This window comes from Salvia splendens, chromosome 17 (assembly GCF_004379255.2).
Source record: "Salvia splendens isolate huo1 chromosome 17, SspV2, whole genome shotgun sequence".
NCBI classification, from domain to species: Eukaryota; Viridiplantae; Streptophyta; class Magnoliopsida; order Lamiales; family Lamiaceae; genus Salvia; species Salvia splendens.
Genome location: NC_056048.1, coordinates 20112333 through 20137960, shown reverse-complemented (window position 1 = coordinate 20137960; position 25628 = coordinate 20112333). Strand labels below are relative to the sequence as shown.

General features: G+C 32.9%; 1 protein-coding gene and 2 long non-coding RNA genes across 5 annotated transcripts; 2 read left to right on the top strand and 1 right to left on the bottom strand.

Moving 5' to 3' along the window:
• Positions 1–1679: 1679 nt before the first annotated feature.
• On the bottom strand, positions 1680–3241 carry LOC121774599. The gene is made up of 3 exons (XR_006044950.1): positions 3031–3241; positions 2773–2825; positions 1680–1988 (listed from the first exon to the last, which is right to left on the bottom strand). It is a non-coding gene; the product is annotated as an uncharacterized LOC121774599 (long non-coding RNA).
• Positions 3242–4626: 1385 nt separating this feature from the next.
• On the top strand, positions 4627–9886 carry LOC121774796 (casein kinase 1-like protein 10). 2 transcript variants are annotated; one of them, XM_042171652.1, is made up of 14 exons: positions 4627–5396; positions 5471–5511; positions 5753–5822; positions 5911–6059; positions 6153–6248; positions 6765–6835; positions 7716–7777; positions 7917–7980; positions 8066–8150; positions 8299–8425; positions 8529–8602; positions 8704–8767; positions 9022–9152; positions 9244–9886. In XM_042171652.1, the coding sequence occupies exons 1-14, from the start codon at positions 5321–5323 to the stop codon at positions 9517–9519; spliced, it is 1386 nt and encodes a 461-aa protein (XP_042027586.1). In that variant the 5' UTR covers positions 4627–5320; the 3' UTR covers positions 9520–9886. The 2 variants fall into 2 exon arrangements, with proteins under 2 accessions (XP_042027586.1, XP_042027587.1); XM_042171653.1 differs by having other exon boundaries at positions 4628–5396; positions 5730–5822.
• Positions 9887–13595: 3709 nt separating this feature from the next.
• Positions 13596–21834, top strand: LOC121774895. Of its 2 annotated transcripts, XR_006045064.1 has the most exons (4): positions 13596–13840; positions 15018–15116; positions 20553–20599; positions 21245–21834. It is a non-coding gene; the product is annotated as an uncharacterized LOC121774895 (long non-coding RNA). The 2 variants fall into 2 exon arrangements; XR_006045063.1 differs by having other exon boundaries at positions 13598–13840; positions 20553–21834.
• The last annotated feature ends 3794 nt before the right edge of the window (positions 21835–25628 follow it).

The following is a 25628-nucleotide window of genomic DNA, read 5'->3' as shown; positions in this document are numbered from 1 at the left end:
GCACATGCATAGCGCGTAGGTTATATATTCAATAATATCCATTACTCGTTACAATTTGGTGCATTATTCGTATCGGTTTACAATTTGTTATTAATGTCTACGTACTATACCCTAGCCCCTAAGCTTATTAAACCCATAGGGAAACAAGAAAAGTGTGCCAAACATCGTAACATGGTACAACTTGTTCGAATGCATTGCAGTTCACATATTGTGCATTATATAGTCATTAGTATCCATTACTCGTTACCATGTGGTGTAGTATGTACATAATAATGCAAAATACTTGACAAACAATGCATCCCAGAACATATTACGAAAATGATACTGTACATTGTTAGCATTGAAGGTTTTCATTATTATGCACACACACTTAATGGAATGTACAATAACAATATACTACAGTTAAAAACTTAGACGTTGGTTGTCGACAATAGAGATGGTCGACCTCTCCCCCCTGGCTTTCTTCTCCTCACTCTGTTCTGGAGCCGTGCTTGGGCCTGCCTCGGCCAATCGTTCCCTATATTTTTGTGCTAAGGCTACTGGAATAACATCATCGACTGTTTCGTCGATTTCAAGTCGTAGCAGCTTCTCTGATATGTAATCATCAAAATTAAATATCAGACTTTTACTATTACAAAATACAATAATGCATAATATATGCTATATAATGCATACTACTGGTTACAGAATGCACAGATTATTTAAAATAATGCACAAATGAGTAATACTAAACATTTTTTGGAACTCTCGTTAAAACCTTTTGAACCATGTACACATGAAATCTAATAATGCATAATACCAGGTAAACAACGTTCTGTGTAAAGATGTGCACATATTAATGTTTACATATTAATGCAAACAACGTAATTAATCAGATCACATGAATGATTGCGTAACACATTCCCATAATGCATTAAACATCACTGATAATGCACAGGCTAAGTTCAATAATGCATATACCTAGGCCCATATACCTAGGCCTCAAATAGTAGCTCTAGGCCATTGCATTACGCACTACGATTGTTGCATTATTTGTGTAAAATACACAAACAACGTTTGTAATGCATAATCTAATACGAATACTTACATTATATGCAGATATGATGCACATACAATTCAGGCGTAGTATATATATGTTTTAAATTATTAGGTGTGCAATAAACGAATGCATTATGTAGTGTTGCCATTGCATTACGCATTACGATTGTTGCATTATTTGTGTAAAAAACACAAACAACGTTTGTAATGCATAATCTAATACGAATACTTACATTATAAGCAGATATGATGCACATACAATTCAGGCGTAGTATATATATGTTTTAAATTATTAGGTGTGCAATAAACGAATGCATTATTTAGTCGAGGCGATAGCATTACGCACAACGATTGTTGCATTATTTGTGTAAAATACACAAACAAAGTTTTGTAATGCATAATCTAATACGAATACTTACATTATAAGCAGATATGATATACATAAAATAAAGGCGTACTACATACGGGGCTTAATTTATTAGGTGTATAATAAAAATGCATTATTTAGTGTTGCCATTGCATTGCGCACAAGGATTAGTGCATTATTTGGCATGTGTTAAGCATTACGAGAGTTAATTGGCCACCTATACAGACAAAAAAATATTACAAACAAGACAAAGAACATAATACACCAATTACACACAAAGTATTTGTATCCGTCTGATTAAAAAGAATGCACATACGGTTCGGCTGAGTGTTCACAAGATCAAAATTAGAAAGACTATGCTCAAAAACATTGTTCAGTGTATTCAAGGTTGTAAAAATATCTAAAGTGCTAAGTCTTCCAACAAAGACTGTGCTAAGTTTTCGCCCCGTAGGTGGTTTAGGCTCACCTTGACTACCAGAGGTCCCAGGGCCTATCTCGGCTAACCTCTCCCTAAATCTTTTTGCTAGCGCCACGGGAATAATGTCGTCGACAACACTGTCTTTGTCGACTCTAAGCTGGTTATCTGAAATGGACCGAAAAACACATCATGGACTGAATTTGATTACTGATTAATATGTATAGCACAATATATGATGCTTAAGTCACAATAAATAACGAATTAAACTTAAACACCACAGCTAACACCATTAATACATATACCACAACATATGATGCGTAAGTCATAATAAATAATGTATTAAACTTAACCACGACAGCTAAGACCGGCAATAATGCTTAAAATACTGACTACAATGCATATATCATGTTACATAATGCATAGCGTAAGTTAAATAATGCACATAAAATTTTTTGTTAACATTATGTTGTACATCACAGATGACACTACTTACACCTCTAAAATGCAACAAAACCTGGAATGTATGCGTTATGCTTTGACATAATGCAATGCAGATAAAAAAACAAAATCAGATGAGATTAATGCGGATAACTACGTACAGCAAGGAAAAACTGATGATGTAAGAACAATTAATGGAGCATACTAATCTTAGCCATAATGCATAAAATCAACCATATAATTATAACTGTCAATTCACATTGTAAAAAATCTATATTTAATCCTCAATCTGAATCCTCTGTAATAATACAAACAACACTCCATGTTAACAGCAATATAATGCATAGATAATGATACATAATGTACAGTATGCCCTAAAAAATGCACACAGTAATCTTAACTATTTTATTCTCTAGCACAGTTAATACAAACAACACACAGACATGGGAATACCATTATACACAATAAACTAATCCGATACTAAAAAGCACAAGATGCGACGACAAATTACCTGCATCCTGTGATGCTTGGGAGCGCGGACGACCTCTTTTCGGCATTTTGAACCTGGCAGACCACGGAAATATAAGAGACCTAATTCCATCCCTATTTAACACAACACAATTTCTACGTCAGGATAATTAGTGACAACCCTAGTCGAACAACTAATTTAAGAGATTTCTGTGCCTCGGCGCATTCAAAGATTCAATTTTAACAACGTGGGTCTGCAAAATCACGACAAAAAGACGCCTAAATCACTATGGAAACATACCTAGTAGAAACGAATCGGTGTTTCTGAGTAGATGTTATCGGTGATAGCTATTTCCTCCGAAATTTGGTCGACAAAATCCCCAATCTTCAGACGCGGCGCTGGGAGGGAGTTGTCTAGGGTTTCGGTTGTGGAGAGAGTGGAAGGAGTGGGATGGGGTGAAAGAATAATGAATGAAGAAAGAAGAAGATTGAGATCGTTTCAAATCCCACGAAAGTCGTGTATTCCAAAAATATGGCAGTTCATATTCGGCCAAAATGTCTAGATTACCCCTATAATGCATTTACGAACCTTCTATAATGCAACACGGAAGTAGATTTATTGAAACAATGTGATCCGTCGATTCCCTATATCTAACGGGTATTATTAAGAAGGAAAAAGGATGTAAGATGTGAAAAGGAGAATAAGGTGCCCCTATATATATATATATATATATATATATATATATATATATATATATATTGAATATGGAGAATGGAAATACACCCTCTTTCAGATTTACTAAATACAATAATAATGAGTTATATTCCTTTCGCTCCACAAAAATATGTATTTTTGTTTGGCATTAGTTTTAATGTACAGTTGGTAAAGTAAGAGAGATATAGAAAGAAAAAGTAATTGAAGTATTGTTAGTGGAAAATGGGTCTCACATCATTATAATGAAAAGACTTTTCAAAATTAGATAATGTATACTGTTGTGGGACGGACTAAAAAGAAACAACGCATAATCTTATTAAACAAAGAGAATATATTTATTTGAATAAATAAGTGAGTAATAAAAACAACTCTCTCCTTTACGCAATGAAGCATTTTCTATTTGGCATGAAACTTTATGGAGAACTCACTTACATGCTTTATTTGTTTAACTAATAGGGACAATTTAAGATATTTTCTAAGTTTCTCTCATGCTCAAACAAACAAAGATAATGTGTTTAGGGCACTCACAATAGTGCCTATAAATTCGCCCTAAGCCATCGGCGGGTATATGGGCCGCTATTGCACGAGATTTCTCGATGCCGAGGCTGATCCTCCCAAGGATAGGGCGTGAAGATCGGCGCTATTGAAGATCCTCTTTGCTGACTGCCTAAGATGTTTTCGCACTACTTTCACTCTATAAATACCCTCTATTTTTTTATCCCATTTCGTCACCCCTTCACTCCAATGTTTGTAATTTTTTAAAAAAAGTTAAGTATATTTTGGTATTGTTTATTCTATTTTATTTGATAAAACAATTCTTTTTAAAAAAAAGTAAAATAGTGGTAGAAATAAAATTTGCATATTTTTAAGGGTAAAATTTAGAATGCTATTGCAAGTGTTGGGACTGAAAAAATAAAATGCTACATAAGAAAAATAAGACAGGATTTTAAGAGTACTACCATGAATGGCCTTAGAACTCAGTCTAGATTAAGATAAATTACTTGAGTTAACGAAAAAAATTAACCGTAAGAATAATCCAGATTCCAGGATAACAACAGTGAAAAATGAAATTAGGTTTTCAAATTCATTTTTTAAACTAAAGGCGAGAAGAAAAAGGGTGTAAAAGAAAATAAAACTGCAGAAATACAGTATTTAAAAGTGTATATATACATACACACACCCATATCTTGAGCTGACATTCATGAGATATCCACAATTGTTATCAATCAGAGCAGTCTGAATCTGAATTTGCTCTTCAATTCTTGTCTATGTACTTCTCTCACACGGATCTTTTCCAGAATCTATAAACTTCAATTTTCACTGCTACTTTTTTTCTCCTTCAGATTCTTCTCTCCCTCTCTTAGTTTTCCGCATCCGACATTTTGCTGTTGAATTACTTCGCCGCTTGTGCAGAACATACAACATTCCTCAATCGATTTTTAGTTTCGGATAAAAGAGAAGAAATTCTCTGGTTTTCTTTGCCAAGTCCCAGATGTTGACTTTGCGTGCCCAAACTTGTGAAGTTTCCCCTTTTGCCGCGGTGTCTTAGCTATTAATTCCTGTTGTTTTCTAACTTTCAAGTAATGAAGATTTGATTTGTTTTCTAATACAGTGTATGTATGTTGTAATGTTTATGTGATATAAGCAGCACTTGTATTCACTTGTATTCTTGATTAGGGTATATTTTTTTCCGGGTGCCTTTTTGTATCGTTTTCTTTGATAGGATCTGAAGAGAAATTGGGGAATTTTTTTTGTTGTTTATTAGGGATTTTGTCCAAATTTCGTGATGCATTAAGCTGTGCATCGGGAAATAAGAAGTGATTCATTTTTTGTATTGATTCTGGGAGAATTTTCGATTAATTTCTGAAAACGAAGCATGGATCATGTCATCGGAGGGAAGTTTAAGCTGGGAAGAAAGATTGGCAGCGGATCTTTTGGAGAGCTTTACTTAGGTACTCTTTTTTATGATTACCAAATTCTATCGTTTTGGAGTAAAAAGAATCATGCATTGTTTTCATTCATTCAGGAGTAAATATTCAAACTGGAGAAGAAGTTGCTGTGAAGCTGGTGAGTTAGTTTCGAGGAATAATGGCAAAGTTGTGCAGCCTTTTTTTTTTTAATTCTGTGGAGTGATTGGTCAATCTGGATATTTTCCCCCTGTTTTCAATTGTGTAATGGTTTAAGATGTTTAGTTTTGAGCCAGAATAGGATATTACAGATCATGGTGCTCATCCAATTGCAATTTTTGAATTTCTATTTAATATGCTGTATCTGATCTCGCGAAGGAACATATTTTTCTCCTTTTAAGGAATCTGTTAAGACTAAGCACCCTCAGCTTCACTATGAATCGAAGTTGTACATGCTTCTTCAGGGGGGAAGTGAGTATCTGCATTCATGAAGTCTGAGTTCTTTTCTTCTTTTCTATAAGATGTAATCCAAATTAATGCTCTTGTTTCTCTCTTGAAGCTGGGATTCCCCACCTTAAATGGTTTGGAGTTGAAGGAGAGTACAATGCTATGGCTATCGACCTTCTTGGCCCAAGCTTGGAGGATTTGTTTAACTACTGCAACAGGAAGTTCTCATTGAAAACAGTTCTTATGCTAGCAGATCAATTAGTAAGTACTAAGTATGCGTTCATTTCAACATTAACTACATTGTTAATTTGTTTTGTTATTTTCTCTTTACTGACTGCCATTTTTTATATGTAGATAAATAGAGTTGAATACATGCACTCTAGAGGTTTTCTTCATCGTGATATAAAGCCTGATAACTTCTTAATGGGGTTGGGACGCAAAGCCAACCAAGTAAGTTTGCTTTTGTTCCCAGGTCATATAGTCTTTGTTAGAAATTAGAATAGTCCATGGTTACTTCCTTTTTGATGCTCCTAGTTGTTAATATCTTAAGCATTTGGTATCACTTTCCTGGTAAAGCTATCTATAATATCGTTGATTTGCTTCACCTAACACTCGAATCTCTTATACTGTCTTTGATAAAATATGCTGGAAATATTGCAATTAGTCATTGGTGCAGTCGTGCAGATGAAAGCACATTCTGGGTAAAATAATCTAGTTTCTGGTTTGGACTAGTTATTCTTGTCACCAAACACATCACGGGTAAAGGATGCTCAGCTTTTAGTTGTTGTTCTCTATGATGTATTGGATCATATAGCCATATGCATTCAATGGTCGATGATTGGAAACCTGAAGGCAACAGTTTGGCTGATCCTCTGAAGTTGTTGATGGAAAAACTTGTTATTTTATCTTCAAAAACATTTCAGGCCTGTACCTGAAGCAACTCAACTTTGTTTATCTTTGTGCCAGGTGTACATCATTGACTATGGGCTTGCTAAGAAATACCGAGATCTACAGACTCACAAGCATATACCTTACAGGTATTATTACTAGGTCGACAAAGTTATTGTCTTGCCAACTAATTCATGCTTGATCTTTTTTGTCCCTCCACACCCCTTGCCCCCAAAATATCATAAATAATGAGTGACTACTCCTTAGATTTATATAATTGCTGATGTAAAAGAGTAGAAAGTTGCATAGGGTTGTAAATGTTTGTATCTAATACCCCATCCGTCCCAACTCCCAAATTATTTGAGTCACAACCCATTTCGCGTTGTCCCACATTACTTGAGTCGTAATCCATTTCGGGTTGTCCCACATAACTTGAGTTGTTTCCCTTTATGGCATAAAAATCTTTGTTTTCTTTCATACTTTACTTTTTCTTCTTTCTCCTACTTTATTCTCTCATCTACTTTATTTCGTATCCACTTAACCATTAACACTACTTTCTTAAATCACGTGCCCAAAAGAAATGACTCAACTAACATGGGGCGGTGGGAGTATTTATTTAGCACTGTGTTCCTCTTTCTAGCAATCTTTATTTAGTATGACAGGAGTAACAATGCATAACTTGTTTTACTACTACTATTGCATATGACTTAAACTGGTTTATTTTCTATTGGATTGAAACAGCACTTCGTAGCTCGTACGTTTACATGACAACTAGAATAGTAGTTCAATACTTTTGAATTTTGACTGATTGGTATCTTCTGTCCGGTACTAGTTATTTTATATCTGATGATTCCGAGCTCTGTTGCATACTGAAATAATAATTTTGTGGGTATAATGCAAGTCTTAGCTGTTGTCATGTATATACTGTTTTATATCTATCTAATTTGTCTCACATGTCTTTAAATGTGCAAACAATATGTGCTGATTCTTTCTCCTAGAATATTTCTCTCATTTCTTTCTTACGTACAGAGAAAACAAGAACCTCACTGGCACAGCTCGTTATGCTAGTGTTAACACCCATCTAGGAGTTGGTGAGTCACCATTTTTCTTGTTACCAGTATACTAAAGTTAACATTTACTTTCTCGTTCGTCTGTCTCAGAAGAACAGAAAGAAATTTTTTTGGCATCTTCTTGGTTTTATTAAATTATGTTTGTGATCTTTTATTACAGAACAAAGCAGAAGGGATGATTTAGAATCTCTTGGTTATGTCCTCATGTATTTTCTAAGAGGAAGGTTGAGTTTAAAGTTTTTATCTATATCTTTTTCCATCAAACTTCTTTAGGCTTGATTTGCTTCCCTAAATGTTCTTCTTTTTCAGCCTTCCTTGGCAGGGACTAAAAGCTGGCACAAAAAAGCAGAAGTATGACAGAATCAGCGAGAAAAAGATGCTTACTCCAGTAGAAGTACTGTAACTTGCTCTTATTAAATTTATCTTGTGTTACCCTATGATGATCATGGCAAACTTTAAAGCAAAGTGCTCCATGAATATCTTGCATTGCCACAGGTGTAACATGGTGGGTGATATGAATTTATTTGTACATTTTTGGACAGGTGCTTTGTAAATCTTATCCATCAGAGTTCATTTCATATTTCCATTATTGTCGGTCATTGCGATTTGAAGACAAGCCTGATTATTCTTACTTGAAGAGACTTTTCCGAGACCTCTTTATTCGAGAAGGTACATTTCTATAGGGTTGTTCACATTTGTTTTTATGCTATGCTTTTTTCAACTTTACTTTATAGCCTTAATATCAGAAATTTATTTCAATTCATTATCGCAGGTTACCAATTTGATTATGTATTTGATTGGACAATACTGAAGTATCCACTAGTCGGCTCCAGTTCTAAAACGAGGGTTAGTTTTCACTTGGTCATTTATTAATATTACTTCACTTTAATTAGTATAAAATATAAATCTTACCTTTTTTTCCTTTTTTTTTATATTTTCTTTGTCAGCACCCAACAGGAAAAGTCCCTTTAAACCTAGGACAGCCTGCAGAAAGAGCTGAGAAGACACCAGGTAAAGAGAGATGATTATGATTGCAGTTGCAAGAAAGAATATGAACCACGAAAGTATAGAATTTTTGTTTTTTTGGGTTGATGATTTGATATCAAAAGATGTGAAGCGGTAGTCTCTATTTTCTTGATTTTAACCCCTTAAAACAAGAATCTATTTAGGTTAGGTGTTGATAAAGAGAAAGAAGTTGGTACACGTGTTTGAATTCTCATTGAGTTGTCAATGGCTAATGAATGTTGACCACATGTGTCATGTAGTGAAGCAAGATATTCGGGACAGATTATCTGGTGCAATGGAGGCATTTGGCAGAAGAAATGGTTCTGGTGCAGGCTTGCATGGAGAAAACTCGAGAAACAGATCCGATGAAGTACCACCATCCAAAGACGTGGTGCGCTGAAATTGACAGAAGTTTTTTCTTAGTTACGTTTTATTTGAGAACCAAAGTTTTTACAACTGAATATTGCTTGTTGATTTTCTAGAAAATTGATTCGGAAAGAGGTCGGCTTTCTCGGACCGGCAGTAGCTCAAAGAGGGCAGTCGTGTCAAGCAGCAGGCCCAGCTCCTCTGGTGAACCCAGTGACAATCGTCATAGCCGGCTCGGGTCAGGCAGTGGTCGTATATCAACCACTCAGAGATTACAACCTGGATTTGAGTCCAAATCCTCTTCTTTCACTCGTGCTGCTGCAAGAGGCATCCGAGATGAAACTCTCCGCAGCTTTGAGCTGCTGACAATTGGCAGTGGGAAAAAGAAGTAACAGTACCATATATATTGCTCGTTTCAGCTTTGTCTGCGGCCAAACTATGTAAACACAGGAGCTGCTCATCATGATGTCTCTTATTACCTTTCACTCGTTACGGGTATGTTATGGCTTCCTTTGTTGATATGGCTTCTCCAAACTCCGGCTGCAGATACGACGACATCACTGGTCAGTTTCCGATGGCATTACCTAAATCTCCGTTTCTTGAATTGCTCTATTTACTTATTCTTGCTTCGATACATCGTGTACGTATAAATCCACGAAGACGAATGTATTAATTTGCTAAATGGAACTACTAGTCTTCATGTTTGTGATTCTACTGTGATTCAAATAAATACTGTCTCCACAATGGTAACCTTCCTCATGTTGCACTTTGCTACACTCTTCGTGTTAAACATTACATGTGTTTCAGCTCCTTTTGTCCTTGGAAATTTGTGAAATCGTTTTATGTTTTGATCTTTACATGTTTCAGTTTTTTTTAAAAAATTATTATGTTGGGCGTTTTAATATAGAGCTAATTTTTTCAAAAAATTGAATATCGTCCAATATCAAATTATATCTAAAACGACGTGTTTAAATTTTCAAAATGATATCGTCTTAGTTTGAGGTGCTATATTGGATTGTCAAACTAAATTAAAATGAAGTTTCTAATAAAAAAATACATAAAAAAATCTTGCTAATTCTTATTGAACACACTGCATAGGATTTAGTTTTGCCAAAATATTTTGTCGTGAAAATTGATTATATACTAGTAAGAAGTTTATGTATATTGAATATAAAAAATGCATGATATATACCTGAATTGCCCTATAGTTAGTATTTCCATCTGCTCTATAATAGTAGAGTCACTTCATTTACGGCATCCGTTTTAAAAAAATTATTATAAGTAGTCTAAGTGGAGAAAGAATAATGTAAGAGAGATAATGGAATAATGTAAGAGGGAATATTGTAGATAAAGATTATTTTCTACATTATTTTCTCTTTTACTTTACTCTCTCTCTACTTTAACTATTTATTATTTATTTTTTCAGAACGAGTGCAGAAAATGAAATGCTCTAATACTGTGAAACGGAGGGAGTATATTTTCTGACTATTAGCCCTATAATATTTTATTACTCCCTCTGTCTTAATTTAAGAATAAGATTTAGTTATGACACGTGTTTTAAAAAATTGATGGAGTGTGTAATAATTGAAGTGAGGTAGTGATTATTGGAGTGAATAATAATTGAAGTGAGGTAGTGAAAAGTGGGACCCTTTTGACTTTTTGTATGTTTAGGATTTTGTTTTATTTTATTTTTATGAAAGTAATGACATTTGAGTGTAAATTTGACGAATAATGAGGCTAAATTTTATGTCCAAATATGGTAGATTCTATGTGACTCTTAAACTGAGACGAATTTAAATGTCAAAATGTGACTCTTAAACTGGGACGGAGGGAGTATAACTATTCATCCAAATTGTTTTCTATGATAGAAACGCCTGCTAGTTTTGATAGCAATAGGGTTTTTCTCCTTTGGGGTTACTAAAAGGTTCAAAATTCTGAGACAAAGAAGAAAGTTAGCAATACCGTTTTTTTGTGTATGGAGACTATGCAAGTAACTAATATATTTGTCCAGAGTCTTTGTCCTAGTTCGAGCCCTCTTGACATCAGTTGTAATTTCCTCTATCTATAATATAAGAGTTTATTTGTAATTTCCGTCCAATAATAGATGACATACTTGGGAATTGACACGGGATTTTAGGAGATGTTGTTTTGTTTGTTAGATGGAGAGAGAAAATAATATATTTATATTAATGTGAGAGAGAATTTTTTTTAAAAGAGGAAATGTGACATCTTTTGTGGGACAAACTAAAAAGGAAAGTGTGCTATTTATTATGGGACGGAGGGAGTATAACGTTTTTATGAATAATGATTAAAATTCAAATAATGGAGTATATATTAAGTTTTAGAGGTTTTTGTATTTTTGAATTTCATGTGGCACAATCAGTAATCTTCTTCAATTTTTATTCTTCACTTTTCCACTCGATCTCACACCATCAACTTTCAAGTTCCACCTCGACTCATTATTCCATCGTCACATCATCTGTCAGTACTGTCTTACCACCACCAAAGCCAATCAAGACAAAATTAAGAATTAACTCATCAAAACCTCAATATATTTATCATTTTAATACTGATTCATGTAAGATATGCTTTTTAATTTTCATAAAGAATTAACTATGATCAATGCCAAAATAATGACACGAACACAAACTTTAATTCAAATTAATTGATTTATTCTTTGTTTATGTTGTAGTTGATTGAAATGAAAGACTTCTCTCCAACTATTATTGAAGAAAATCATAAAAAATTGAAGATTTTATATTATTCTAGAACTAAGAAGAAAAAAATTATTTAAAATTTAAAATCATTTTATTGAGGAAAATTTTGATACAACAGATTATTTTTGAAAGTTTTTAGGTCTAAATAACCCGATGGTTTAGCCCTAAACCCAATCGTTAGGGTTAGAGTTGAAAATTTATTACCCGAAAAAATCATAATCTGAATAGCCCACACCAAAATAGCCCGACAATCTGAGTGGATTTGCCCGAACCCGAACGGGTTAACCCGATTGACATTACTAATTGTACATTAGTTGATATTTTTGTTATAAAAAAATAATTCAAATTGGGCTTTAGGTTGGTAGAAATGATTAAGAAGTACCTCTCCATGATTTCGATCAAGAGTATATTCCTATCAAAACGAAGAAATCTTTTACTTTTTATAATGATCCAACCCTCTTCAATTTTTCTTTTTTTATCAATGAATAGATTTATTTATTCGTATGACTTAGATATCGTGTACTTTTTGAAAAAGTGATTCAATTGATGAGATTTGATACGAGATCGATGAGATTGTATAGTAATTTGATCCTAGGAATAAAATAAAAATTACATTAAAAAAAGAAAATGGATAAAAGTGATACGAAGTCCATGAGCATACCTTAGGGCCATGTTTGGTTGTTAGGATTCTGTATGGGAAAGTAATCTGATTCCTTAAATTTTAAATTCATGTGTTTGTTTTGTTTTTAATCAAACTGGGAAAGTAATCAGAATCCCGAGAACAAGGAAAGTTAGTACAACTTTTCAAGATTCTGAAACCTAACTTTTCTTAATTATTCTTTTTCCCAATTTTAGGATTCTTACATATTTAATGCAATATAAAATTAGTTTTATTATTATTATTATTATTATTATTATTATTATTATTTACAATGTATTAAATTTACAAATCATACTTAACTTCAATATAATAAATAATTATAATTAAAGTTATCATAATTATAACTATATTATTGTAATCTTTATATATATTTGTTATTATCATAAAGATAATTAATAATTATTAAATAATTTAAATATAATTATATAATATGAATTATTATATTATTTATAAATTAATAATTAATCAATAAAGTCGTGGTGAAATTTCAAATTATAAAATTTATTTAACTACTCTCTCCGTCCCATAAGAATATGCACTTTCTAATTTTAAAAAGTCTTTTCTTTCTAATAAAATGAGACTCATTCTCCAATAACAATACTTTAATTACCTTTTCTCTCTACATCTCTCTTACTTTACCAATTTGACATTAAAACCTGTGCCGTCCCCAAAGTGCATATTCTTTGGGGACGGAGGGAGTATTAATTATAATTATATTAATCATATTTATTATTTATAATATCTTTAAATATAATTATTATCATTTGTAATTAATAAATTACTAAAAATTTTATATTACTAATTCTTCTTTACAAAGTATATATTTAGTTTGATGTTTAAATCAAATATAAAATTTAAAATCATGATATTTCTCAAACACAGGAAAATAATGTTATTAGGAAGGATTCATTTTCCCAGAAATTATTTTCCTTGCCAACTTTATTTTTCCGTCAACCAAACATTGGCCTATGAGTTAGGAACACGATTTACTCATTGAGGATGCTCTAATTCCATAAAATTTCAATTTCAAGATACTCTAATATTTTTCTTAATTTTGCTAATATAATAATTTAATGAATATCCGTGTGAATTTAATCTCTTCCGGTTGCCTTTTCCAAATCAATCAAGCAAATAAAGAGAGTAATTCTGGATGAAGAAAGTAAAATCAATTTTGGGCTAGCCAGAATTATTAAGAGAGCAAATTAATGGAGGCAAAATTTTCACCTTTTCCGAACCCTAATCTCAAACCCTGCGATTAATGCGTTCTGTTCAATCCATTTCAAAGACGTTTTTGGTGAAGTTCGATCTGCAATGGCGCATAATATTGCACGCAAGGTACATTAGCTTTTTTCCAAGCATTTTAATCGATTCTATACTAGCAGTTAACTATGCAGTGATATTAGCCTTCTCGTTGTTCGTGTTTTCGTAATCTGGTTTTTATCTATCTTGTTACTATGAACATTTTGGCTGTGATGTCCCCTAAAAGCACCATCTTTGTATTTCTTCAGCAAAACAGAGTGAAATTCGAGCTAGAAATTGACGAGTATATCAGAATTAGCTCTGTTTTAGTCGATGATATGCCATGATGTTTTGTTTTTTGTAGCAAAGGGTTATTCCTACTGCACTCTGGCAATATTTGAGACTCAAATTGTTAGTTAAACATTGAAGTGAGAGTTTTGTTTCCTTGTTTAGCAGCAGGATTTAAAACCTTACCTACGTGCAAGCTTGTACCTAATAATGGCAGCAGCCATGAGAGTAGTTTACTACTATAAAACTGATGTTGAGTCAATTAAAGTGATGAATGATATGCTAATACATTGCATTAAAGGTTGGCATGTACTTACGTTTGTAAACCGTCTCGGTATAGAAAGCCCCTATGTTAGTTTAATTATTGATCCTTCTCAATTACATTTATTGTGTCGGCTTCCTAACTCAGCTCGCAGTGTTTTCTATTGAAATTGAAGCATGGAATAAGTTCCTTGTACTCTGCATAATTTAGCTGTTACTCGTTTAACCTGAAATATGGTTTTGTTGACTTTCTTCTTTTTTTTTTGATATGAATCTTAATAATACAGTAATACCTACTCTTCCTGGAATCTTACCTGAAAGAGTGCAAATTTCTCGAGTATCTGCAATTCTACATACTTTTGTTTTGCACCATCAGTGTTAATTTTGTAGGAAGCTGTGAGTTTATTTATTTTTATTTATTGTAAAAAGTTCTCTCTTCTTCTCCAGACTTGCCTCGTGGATTGCTCTTTTTTTTGTGTTTAAAGTACATCATAATATACATCACAACTTTCAACCTAGACTCAATTCAGTTGATGGGTAGTAATTGCGGCACTGAAGATTTTAGTTGCTAAACACCTAATAGCAGAGCCCCAATTGGCTGAGTTGACATTTATATTTCTTAGACATGTATTTGACATGCTAGGAATTAGAAACGTTAATGGTATAAAAGTGTTGTTGACATCATTAATTTTCATGTGATATTGATCCTATATCTTATTCTCAGAAGTGGAGCGCATGCAGTATTCGCTTTAACAAGAGAAGCCACTGTTCGTGTATCATGAGAGGCTAGCAAATTGCAGTTACAACCTATAAGTTGCTTTAGGTATGACCTTACTCTCATAAGTGCGAAAAGTGAATATGTTATAAATTGTGCATTAGTAACTTTATGATTTTTTATTAATGTTATTATGAGTTCGGACTTTAATGTGTTCACTTATCTATAGTATTATTGTTGAATTTGTTGGATAAATGCTACATCTAGAAGCTTAGAGGAGTATGCTTTTTAATTGCTTTTTACAGCATCGCTAAATTTTTCCAGTCTATCAAGTCTGACATGTTGATGGGAATTTTCTTACATGGACATACATAGTTTTAGGAAAATAAAGGAACACATTTTTTCAACAATGATTGTTGGAAAAGAAGTCACTGCTTGTGAGAAAAGCTGCAATTTGACAGGAGTTTCAATTATTTAAACTCAAGACGTCAATTTACGATTTTGATGTTTTTCAAGATCCCCCAATTTTCAGCATAGGTTTACGGGTTTTGGGTTTTCAACGTAGATAATGAATGTCTTCCACAAGCCTCTATTATTGATGTCTGGACATTCTACCATAGATTGATGTTCTAATTGAAAGACTGATAAAGATCATGCTGAAATATCAATTATCTCCAAAAAATCATTGTTTTTGCCAATTACCATAATTTTTGTTCCAACGAAAGGTTCTTTTCATTTGTTGGAAACTATGTCCTTTAGGGAAAATCTGACATGTCGAACTTGAACAGTTAGAAATCTTAATAAACTAACAAATCGAGAAGTGGTGGTGTCTTAATATTAATGTCTAATTTGCAATTTTGTCCAAATGTTGTACTAATCCTTAAAGCAATTCGCTCTACTGTTTTATATTTACAATATAGCCCTCTTCCTCCTTTAGAGTGCGCACAAGCAAGCAATAAAATTACTATTAATTCAAGTAATGTACATGTACTTTGTGATAAACAATTGTGATAGGGATTTGAACTAGGACCTTTTGTTTGACTTAACTTTGTTACTATTTGAATGTCCATGATAAAAACCTGTAAGCTTTTGAAAGATTATCATTTATTACTTGAATATCGTGAACAGCAGTTAATGTTCTTTTCTTTTATTTATGTTTGGTATTCTGATGTTGCTTGAAGTTGTAAATTTAAAGCACACTATATTTAAGTTCGTAACATCGATTCTAAAAATCTAAGCTAGATTTTCAATTTGAGTCGAGCTTTTGTGATTATGATATATAACAAGGTAAGTGTTCCTTACTAGACATATAACTGGCCAAATTTGATATTTTCTACTTCATTTCTCTGTATTATCTCCACTTAGAAATCATTTTTGTCCTTCTGTGAGTTACAATTGCTTAATGGCTCATTTTCTAAGTTTTATCAGATTAAACTTGATATATTTGACTAAGATATATGTCTTTCTCCAAAAAGGTATATATTCTGTTATTTCAAGTATTCCTAATTTGTAATTTTGTATAGATGTATAGCCTACTGTTTTGTTTAGTATACTGTGTACTAGTCCATGGATTTTCAATCTTTGGTTTTGTATACTATAGTGTACTATTGCCAATTTCCTAAAGTGTCCTAATTTGCAAGAATAATTCAGGGTTTATAATAATCGGATGAAGGGTATTTTAATCTAATAATACATTGCTACCTTATATAGTCGAGCTTAGGTTGGTTAGAGGTGTCAAACCAGTCCTTTTTCAAGAACTTTATTTTCTAAATAAATTAGATATTAGATATTAGGTTATCATTGGTATATCACCCTCTGGTATGCTTAGCAGGCATGCCACTATAGCTGGTAGTAAAAAATATGGTTGCTCCAATATCGTCTCTTATGCTAACAAATCTGTAAAAAAAAAAACAAGCAGGGAACAAAATGAAAGTGGAGAGTAAAAAATAACTTTGATTTTCAAAGTTCTAAGATAAAATAAAATAAATATGTTATAGTTTCGATTGGTTTCAACCAAAACCAAGTTACATGTTTAGAAATTAAAACTGGCCAAACTCAGTTTAGTTTTTAAATTTCTACTTAATAAAAAATTGAACCGCTCTATTGACCAAACTGAACCAAAATCCTAGACCCTAAACTGAACCGACCGACTGAAACCTTTATTGGATCCACTTCTGGTCTAGTGTGAACTAATAAGTACTCCCTCCGTCCCAAGGAAGATGGCCCCTTCCTTAGGCAGCACAGGATTTTATGTAGTTTAATTTTGTGTTAGATGGAGAAAATAAAGTAAGAGAGAATAAATAAAGTAGAGATAAAGGGGTTTCCATTTTTAATAATGGGTCATCTTGAGTGAGATGAACTAAAAAGAAAAGTGAGTCATCTTCGGTGTGACGGAGGGAGTAATTTTTTAAGAACCAGAATTTCCAACGGTGAAAATTTCTTTTTTAAAATTCAAAAAGATTCGCTAATAGGTGAAATTAATACAATTGATGCTAACTAATTCGTTCAGCGCCTTGTTTCAACATTGGAATTTTGCAATAGTGACAGCAAATTTGAGCATTTATTTCATGTCCATACAGATATGCATTCGAAAGGCCTCCCAATTTTATTCTATAAATACGGTGTTCCCTAGAAGACCTATTGCATCGCCTTCCTCTTCATACCCAAAACCTCCTTTTCCTTGTAGTCTTTGTTCTCTCTTCTGTTTGCCATTAATCATATCTCTGAGTTTCTTTCTTTATTAAGATCTCTTAAACACACACAACATGTCTCTACATAATCGCCATTCTGTAAAATTCGAAAATGAGAGGCCTACTGGCTTGCGTGGAATGCCAATCGCATGCCGGGTGTGTGATATAGTGTTCTTCGACAATGTTAGCCTTGTGCTACACTTTGAGTGCCATGTGAATGAAGGATTTAGGCTACGTGCCAGAGACCTAGCATCTTTACGAAGTGAGCAGCGCTTATCTTCGAGCGGCCCACCATGTTCTTATTCTGCTTTGGCTAGAAGGTTTCAAAGGATGAATGACTGCTTAAGATCTCATCCTTTACCTGTTCCTTCAGAAATAGCACCAAACCATACACCAAGAGACCCTAATCCTCTGTATATCCCTTTGTTGAATACATCACAGCCAATCAAGTATTCCCAAGTGGATCCTAGGAACTTTGCTTACAGCGCAGCAGCAGCGGCACCGCCTTTGAGAGAGCGGAATGGAGGGCAAATGCGCTTTCCGGTTCATAAGAATCAAGAGATAATTGTCATAAGTGATGATGAGGAGGAGGATGAGAACAAGAGCTCAATTGAGATAGACTTGACGTTGAAACTTTAGAAAACTCATCCATATATGCTTATCTGGTGTTGCTATGTCCCCATTGTTTTCCCATTAGTAGATCTGTTGTTGCTGTTTCACTATATTGTGTTATGCATTTAATGAATGAAATTTTGTCTTTCCTTTTATTTGATTTGCATTGAAACTTCATTAGGAAAAGGCAAGATATCTTATACTTCCTCCGTCCACCAAAAATAGTCCCAAGGGCGGACGGCACGGTTTTTAATGATAATTTGGTGAAGTAATAGTGAGAGAAAAAAAGTGGGTAAAGTAGGAGAGAGAAAGAGAAAAGGTGTATAGATGGCAGGTATAAGTTGTAAATGAGAAGGAATATAAGGGACTATTTTTGGATGGGACTATTTTTTGTGAACAGAGGGGAGTAATTAGAAAAACACGGTAAAATCTATGTCATAATAATATTTACATGAGAGATTTTTGAGGATATTGCTTTCCTTTCTCTTCTATGTCAGTAGAAAAAATAGTGTTGGGACATTTCTTTTGGGCACGGAGATGAGGGAATAGATGGTTAGTGAGAAGTGAAGTGGGAATAAAGTACGAGAGAGAAAGAGAGAGTTTAGTAGGAGAAAGAATAAAGTTGTTAGTCAAAAGAGGAAACGAATCAACTACCTTGTGGTAGCTCGAAAAGGAATACGACTCAACTACCTTGGGACAGGGTGGAGTATTTGCTACCAAAAAGAAGCTTAAAAAAGTATTAGTACACCTTAAAGATGAAATAATCAAGCCTAACAATTAATTATTTACAAAAAATGAACACTGAATTCTAGAAATAATTATAAGGCTTGTGGATATAATGAACTTAATTAATAATTGTAAAACTAATTTAAAACATAAGAATTCAAGATGAAGAAAGAAACGAAAGACATAAAAAAATTAATAGTGAGACATGAGTGGGAAACCAAAAAATGGAATAGAGGGGATCCCAAGTGATTACGAACCCATATGTAATATGCTAATTGACGAACGAGTAAGGGTAGATTTATCGAGAAACTGTGCAACTTCCCCTCCCATGAGCTAAGTTGCCTTTTTGTTATTTATCTATATTTATAATTTTTTGGAGATGGATGTTAAAGAAAATTCAACTTAAGCAGTTATCGTTGGAGAGAAATTCTGAATGAAAAATGAATTCACAAAAATCATGAATGATACAATTGAACCAATTGATTATAAACTTCTAGAATACAATACAATGTAGTATGTACAAGAACCCTTTTTGATTAAATTGATAACAACATAACGAATTAGAAGTACCCTATTCTAATTGAGAACCTCTATGCACATGAAACCACAAACAATTAAGGATTACCAATTCTAATTGGTTTTGGACTATATTACATCAAGTAAATAGTGATCATCTATGTGACTAACACGAAATATGAATTGATCTTATGTTCTTGCCTTATTCAAATATATCCAGCTTGTAAAATCTACCTTCAGCAGTTCTTTGTGGCTGTATTTATCCATCTGGTCTTCTGCCAAATTTACTGCTTCAACTCTTCCAAGCTCCTGAATTCCCACTCAAATCCTCTGCCTGCTTGCTCAAAGTCTTTACTTGTTCCTTTTTTTACCTAGATACAATGATGAAAAGTCCACTTTTACATAGAAACCAAGAATGAACTGATATTGTAATTCTTCGAAATCAATGATCATATAATGTCGATCTATATCTAGGTAGATATCCACAAACAACACATGCTTAGACATGTTCCAATTAATTTGCATTAGTACTCTATAAATAGCCACCCAACTGGTTATCTAGCGCTATTTTCCAAGATTCATTGAAATGAGAGATAAAACCAATTACTTCTGTCTACCATCAATCCATCATCTCCTTTATTCTTCGTGTATTGTCTTTCCACTAAGTCAAGTAGTCAACTCAATTTCATCTTTTATATAGCTGAATGTATTCATATAAAGCATAACACCTTGCTTCCTGAAGATGTCTGGCTCTCTCTTTTGCAAGAATAACTAGAATGAAAAAGGAGTTTGAGGGACTGAATGTAATAATCTAATATCATCATCAAATAATCTTGCAGAGATTTAAGATATAGTACATCACAAGTCACGCTGTAATGTCTTCGGTACTTATCCATTTTATTTGATTATCCTGTTTACTATGGGACAGGAACCAAACTCCAATTTATTCAGTTGTTAGGTTCCTTCATTTTCATGATGCATGTGTTTTTTGATTATATAGGGTGGAGAGAGCTGCAAAGAAAGTGAGGTAAGCAGCCTTACTATAAGGTAATGTATTTCGAATTTTAACTAATTACTGTAGATTTTGGACCTAGTAATGCCAAATGTTCTCATGTAATCTTTAGCATGAGCTGATTGAATAAGATCAACTGGTAAATCAATGAATTTTAATGGATAGAGCTCTTAAATTTTGCACTCCTAAAACGTAGGTGCTTAGAGAATTTTGCTCTTTCATATCATATGTATACCTTGATTGTAGCTAAGTTCATCTTGCATAATTTGCATCCCATTTACTTAGTTTAGGCATCTTTTGGTTCTTTGTGGAAAGATGTGGATGGAAAACATTGTTCTAAGAGGTCTTTTAGAATGAAGATAAGTTCTAAGAGCCAATTTTTGTTAAAAATCATGCAGGGGTGGGTAGTAGGACGTAATTTTTGATAAATTAAGTTAGTACAGTGAAAATCAAGGCCGTGGTATTTCAGCATTTTGGCAATTAGTATTTCCCTAATATCTGATGAATCAAATCTATGAAATAAAAATTATCTACACACTTTTTGTTTCATCATTCACATAACCAAGGTTTGTAAGATATAAGCATTCCTAACATAAATGATCATCAAAATGTAATTTGATGTAACGGATCAGGTGTTGCTGATTTAGAAACTAATATTGTGCTAATGTCTACAATTGCAGGCTAATTGTATTTAGAAACTAGTACTATTTATATCATGGTCCATATTTTGGTGTGGCCTAATTGCCCGATTTCTCATTTAGTGCTAAACGGTAAGTATTGTTCTCATTTAGCTAGCGTTTTGATTGAAGTTCATTAATCATCAATTAGGTTTCTCATTATTGAAATATGGTTCATTAATCATCAATTAGGTTTCTCATTATTGAAATATGGTTTATTAATTACACAATTAGGAGTGTGCCTCATTTAATTACAAGAAATGAGATGGAGTGTTAATGATCTACAGGTATTAAATTACTCATAGTAATGTTGGGGTTGTTTTAATGTTTATTATGCATAACTGGCAGATGTAGAAGGCATATTTTTGTTATTTATATGCCTGCCTAATGCAATAATGAACAGGGTGGAGCCTTTCAAATTTTACTATTATGGTGTGCCAAAAATGGGAAATTTTTAATTTCTAAAACATATGGAATTTCAAACTCTGTTTATACTTTGGTTTTGTAATTTCACTTTTTTCTTATGAGATATGCTTTGTTATTGTTGCTATTGTTATTATTTGACCATATATGATATTTTTATCATTTCACAATGTTGTTGCTTATTCTCCAATCGTCTTTAGATATTTTTTAAATTACTCGAAATATTATGATTTATTGATTATTTTAATTGGGAAGAGTGCCAGTATATTTTCTGGTAGAAAGAACAAAAATGGGCAGGAGAAATTGCTATTGGCCATGGTCATAAAGTATAATGGAAAATTCCATCACGAAAATAATCACCACTGCCAGAAAAAGGAAATGATTACAAAATAACAAACTATATTTGTCTTCTTGTAATAACAAGCATAAGAAAACCTCCGCAGTAAATGAAATATGCCTAATTTTAATTGACAGTAAAAAATGACAAGCTGTAACATTTTAAATGAATAGTCGCCTTTAATGTAGATGTATCCGTACTCTGTAGATGCTTTTTTTGTTACCATTGAATTAATGACTTATTTCCTATGCTAAAAATGGGTTCAAATTCATATTCAATAGCAAATCATATTAAATGTTTCATATTTTCATTTAGTCATAGAATAACGATAAGACCAATTTAAATAGGATAAGACCAATTTATTTTAAATTGATAGAATCATTAATTACATATTTCTATGACTAATTTGACCCTATTTACAATTGTAGGAGGAAAATTATATTCTTACAAATTTTCCTTATTCATTTATATCATTTTAAAAAATTGATTTTATTCATCAAATTATCCACCAGTATTAAAAGATTCAAAATAAAATTTTAGATAGAATAATCGTTTCATGGTATTTTAATGTAGTAAATTTTTCATTCATTTTATTTAAATGATCACATTGATATAAAGATAATTAAATTGTTCTTTTTTACAAAGAAAAAAGTGGGCAAAATACTCTTTTCTTTGGAAATTATCTTGTATTATATGATACAAATATATATATATATATAGAGTTGTATTCAAATCATTTTCCCATAATTTCTCCTTTCTCCTTCTAAATCTCATGCGTTGATTTATGGTAATCCTATGGCATAACTTATTTGCTGAAATCATTAAATTTAATCCATATTAAATACGTAAAGGGCAATAGAGAGAATCAACAATATGGTTGTTAAGGAAATATCCATGATTTACTCCCTCAAAAATCTTTGCGGTTTTTTTTCCAATCTCACGCTCCAGAATTCTCTCTCTCCCTACTCCTTCTCTTCACGCTTTACTCCCTCAAAAATCTTTACCGGCGTTGCTGTGGTCGACGCATGCTCAGTATTATAAACGTCTGCTGTCGGCGTTGTGGCAGTCATCGTTCTCTCGATAATGGAAGAAGGTAATTTTTCTCTTTCCGTTCTTGTTTACGTATCGGAGATGTTAAATTCAATCAACATCAGTTACAGTATTCGTTCGTTGTAGAGCAGAAAATTCGTGTTTTGTGTTGTCGTGTCTCACTATGTTTATTTTGAAACATGATTTCCATGTTTTGATAAGGTGAGGTTTAGGTTTTCTTCGTTCCCCTAGGGTTCCCCAATTATGGGGGCTAGGATTGTAGTATATTGTGTGAAACACAAACACTACGAAGGTCCGCGAGTATGATGAAGGTCTTAGTTTTCGTCGTGGCTAGGTTAGTAGTTTAAATCGCTTCGAATAATGCACCAAATATGAATATGTAATGGATGTTATTGCCTATATAATGCATGATATGTAAACGACAATGATTAGGTTTAATGAGCCGGTCGTCGTAGCTTACTATGTTTATATGGAAACATGATTTCCAGGTTTTGATATGGTGGGGTTTAGGTTTTCTTCATTCCCCTAGGGTTGCCCAATTCTGGGGCTAGGGTTGTAGTATATTGGGTGAAACATAATCTGTACGAAGGACCGCGAGTATGCCACGCGTGATGTACATATTATATTATGTAATGGTTGTTTTAGGATCTATAATGCATGATGTATATAATGTACATATTATACTAAATAATGGTTGTTTTAGGTTCAGTAATGGTCGAGACATGAGTTGTAATGTACATGTTTGCTGAGCGATTTTTATTTTCGTTTTTGTACAGTGGTGGTTGTACCTGATTGTTCTCCTGAGTTGAAGCATGTCGTCGGTCATAAATTCTAATCCCTAGAGATGGACGATGTTACAACCTCGTATTATTTTGTATGCAATAGGGAAGGCAAGAAGAAGTCGAACGAGGATGACCAATTGAATGCACGAGTTTCACTCATTCATCTAGGGTTCAGATATCATCTCGGTTAGGAAGTAGTTTTTACCGATACACATAATGTACATATATTATTCTGTAATGACTTTTTTTTCAGTAATGGACGATTTATGATTTGTAATGTAAATGTTTGCTGAGCACGTTTCATGTATTCCCCAAGGGTTTAGCAATCCTTGGGGCTAGGTTGTAGTTTGTATTAAGTTACAAAACCGCCGCCAAAGTCCACGTGTTTCATTCATTCATCTAGGGTTTATATATCATCTCGGGTAGGGAAGTAGTTTTTAGTGATACCCATAATGTACATATATTACTCTATAATGGTTTTTTTAGTTTCTGTAATGGACCATTTATGATATATAATGTAAATGTTGGATGAGATGTTTTTTGGTGATTTTATACAGTGGTGATTGTACCCATGTACACAAGCAGTCAATTAATGCATAATACTTGGTAAATAATGTATAATACTTGATAAATAGTGTACAAAGCAATGAAATAATGCACAAAGAAATATGACTTTCACCCATTCACCTATGTACACAGCGGTCCAATAATGCATAATGTGTGATACATAATGTATACTACTAGTTTAATAATGTACAGATTCGTCTTCATCCATCTGCTTTCTCAGTATTTACCTGCGATTTTTTTCACTTCATTGTTCCTGAATCTCAGCTGCTTCGCTGCTGTCCAACATACAACATCAGAACATTATTTAAATGGGAAGCTATCAATATTGTGTCACATTTTCATTAAATAATGCATCATTCACCCATTGACACAAGGAGTCAATTAATGCATAATACTTGGTAAATAATGTATACTACTTGATAAATAGCGTAGAGAAGCAATGGAATAATGCACAAAGAAATATGACTTTCACCCATTCACCTATGTACACAACAGTCAAATAATGCATAATATTCGACACATAATGTATACTACTAGTTTAATAATGTACAAATTCAATCAAATAATGCACTAAGGAATATTATACAAGCAGATTCGGGAGTTCTGGTTTTCACCCATTGACTCATGTACACAACAGTCACATAATGCCTTATACTTGATAAATAATGTACAATACTTGATACATAGTGTACAGAAGCAATCAAATAATGCACAAAGAAATATGACTTTCACCATTCACCTATGTACACAAGCAGTCCCATAATGCCTAATAAATGGTAAATAATGTAAACTACTAGCTAAATAATGTATAGATTCAATCAAATAATGCACATAGGTATATTGCATTCAACATTTCACCCACATCACTCAGCAAGCATTCAAATAATGCCAAATACTTGACAAATAATGTAAACTACTACATAAATAATGAAAGAAACATGATATATAATGCATAGAAATAGTAACATAATGTTCAGATTCAATCAAGTAATGAACATACAAATTCTGTATTCATCTTTCACCAATGCCCTATCAGCAGTCACATGATGCTATAAAACAGAATATATAATGCATAGATATAGCTACGTAATATACAGATTCAACCTAGTAATGAACATACAAATACTGCATTCACTCTTTGACCAATGTACAACTGCAGTGAGATGATGCATAAAACAAATTATATAATGCATATATACAGCTACATAATGTACAGATCCAATCAATT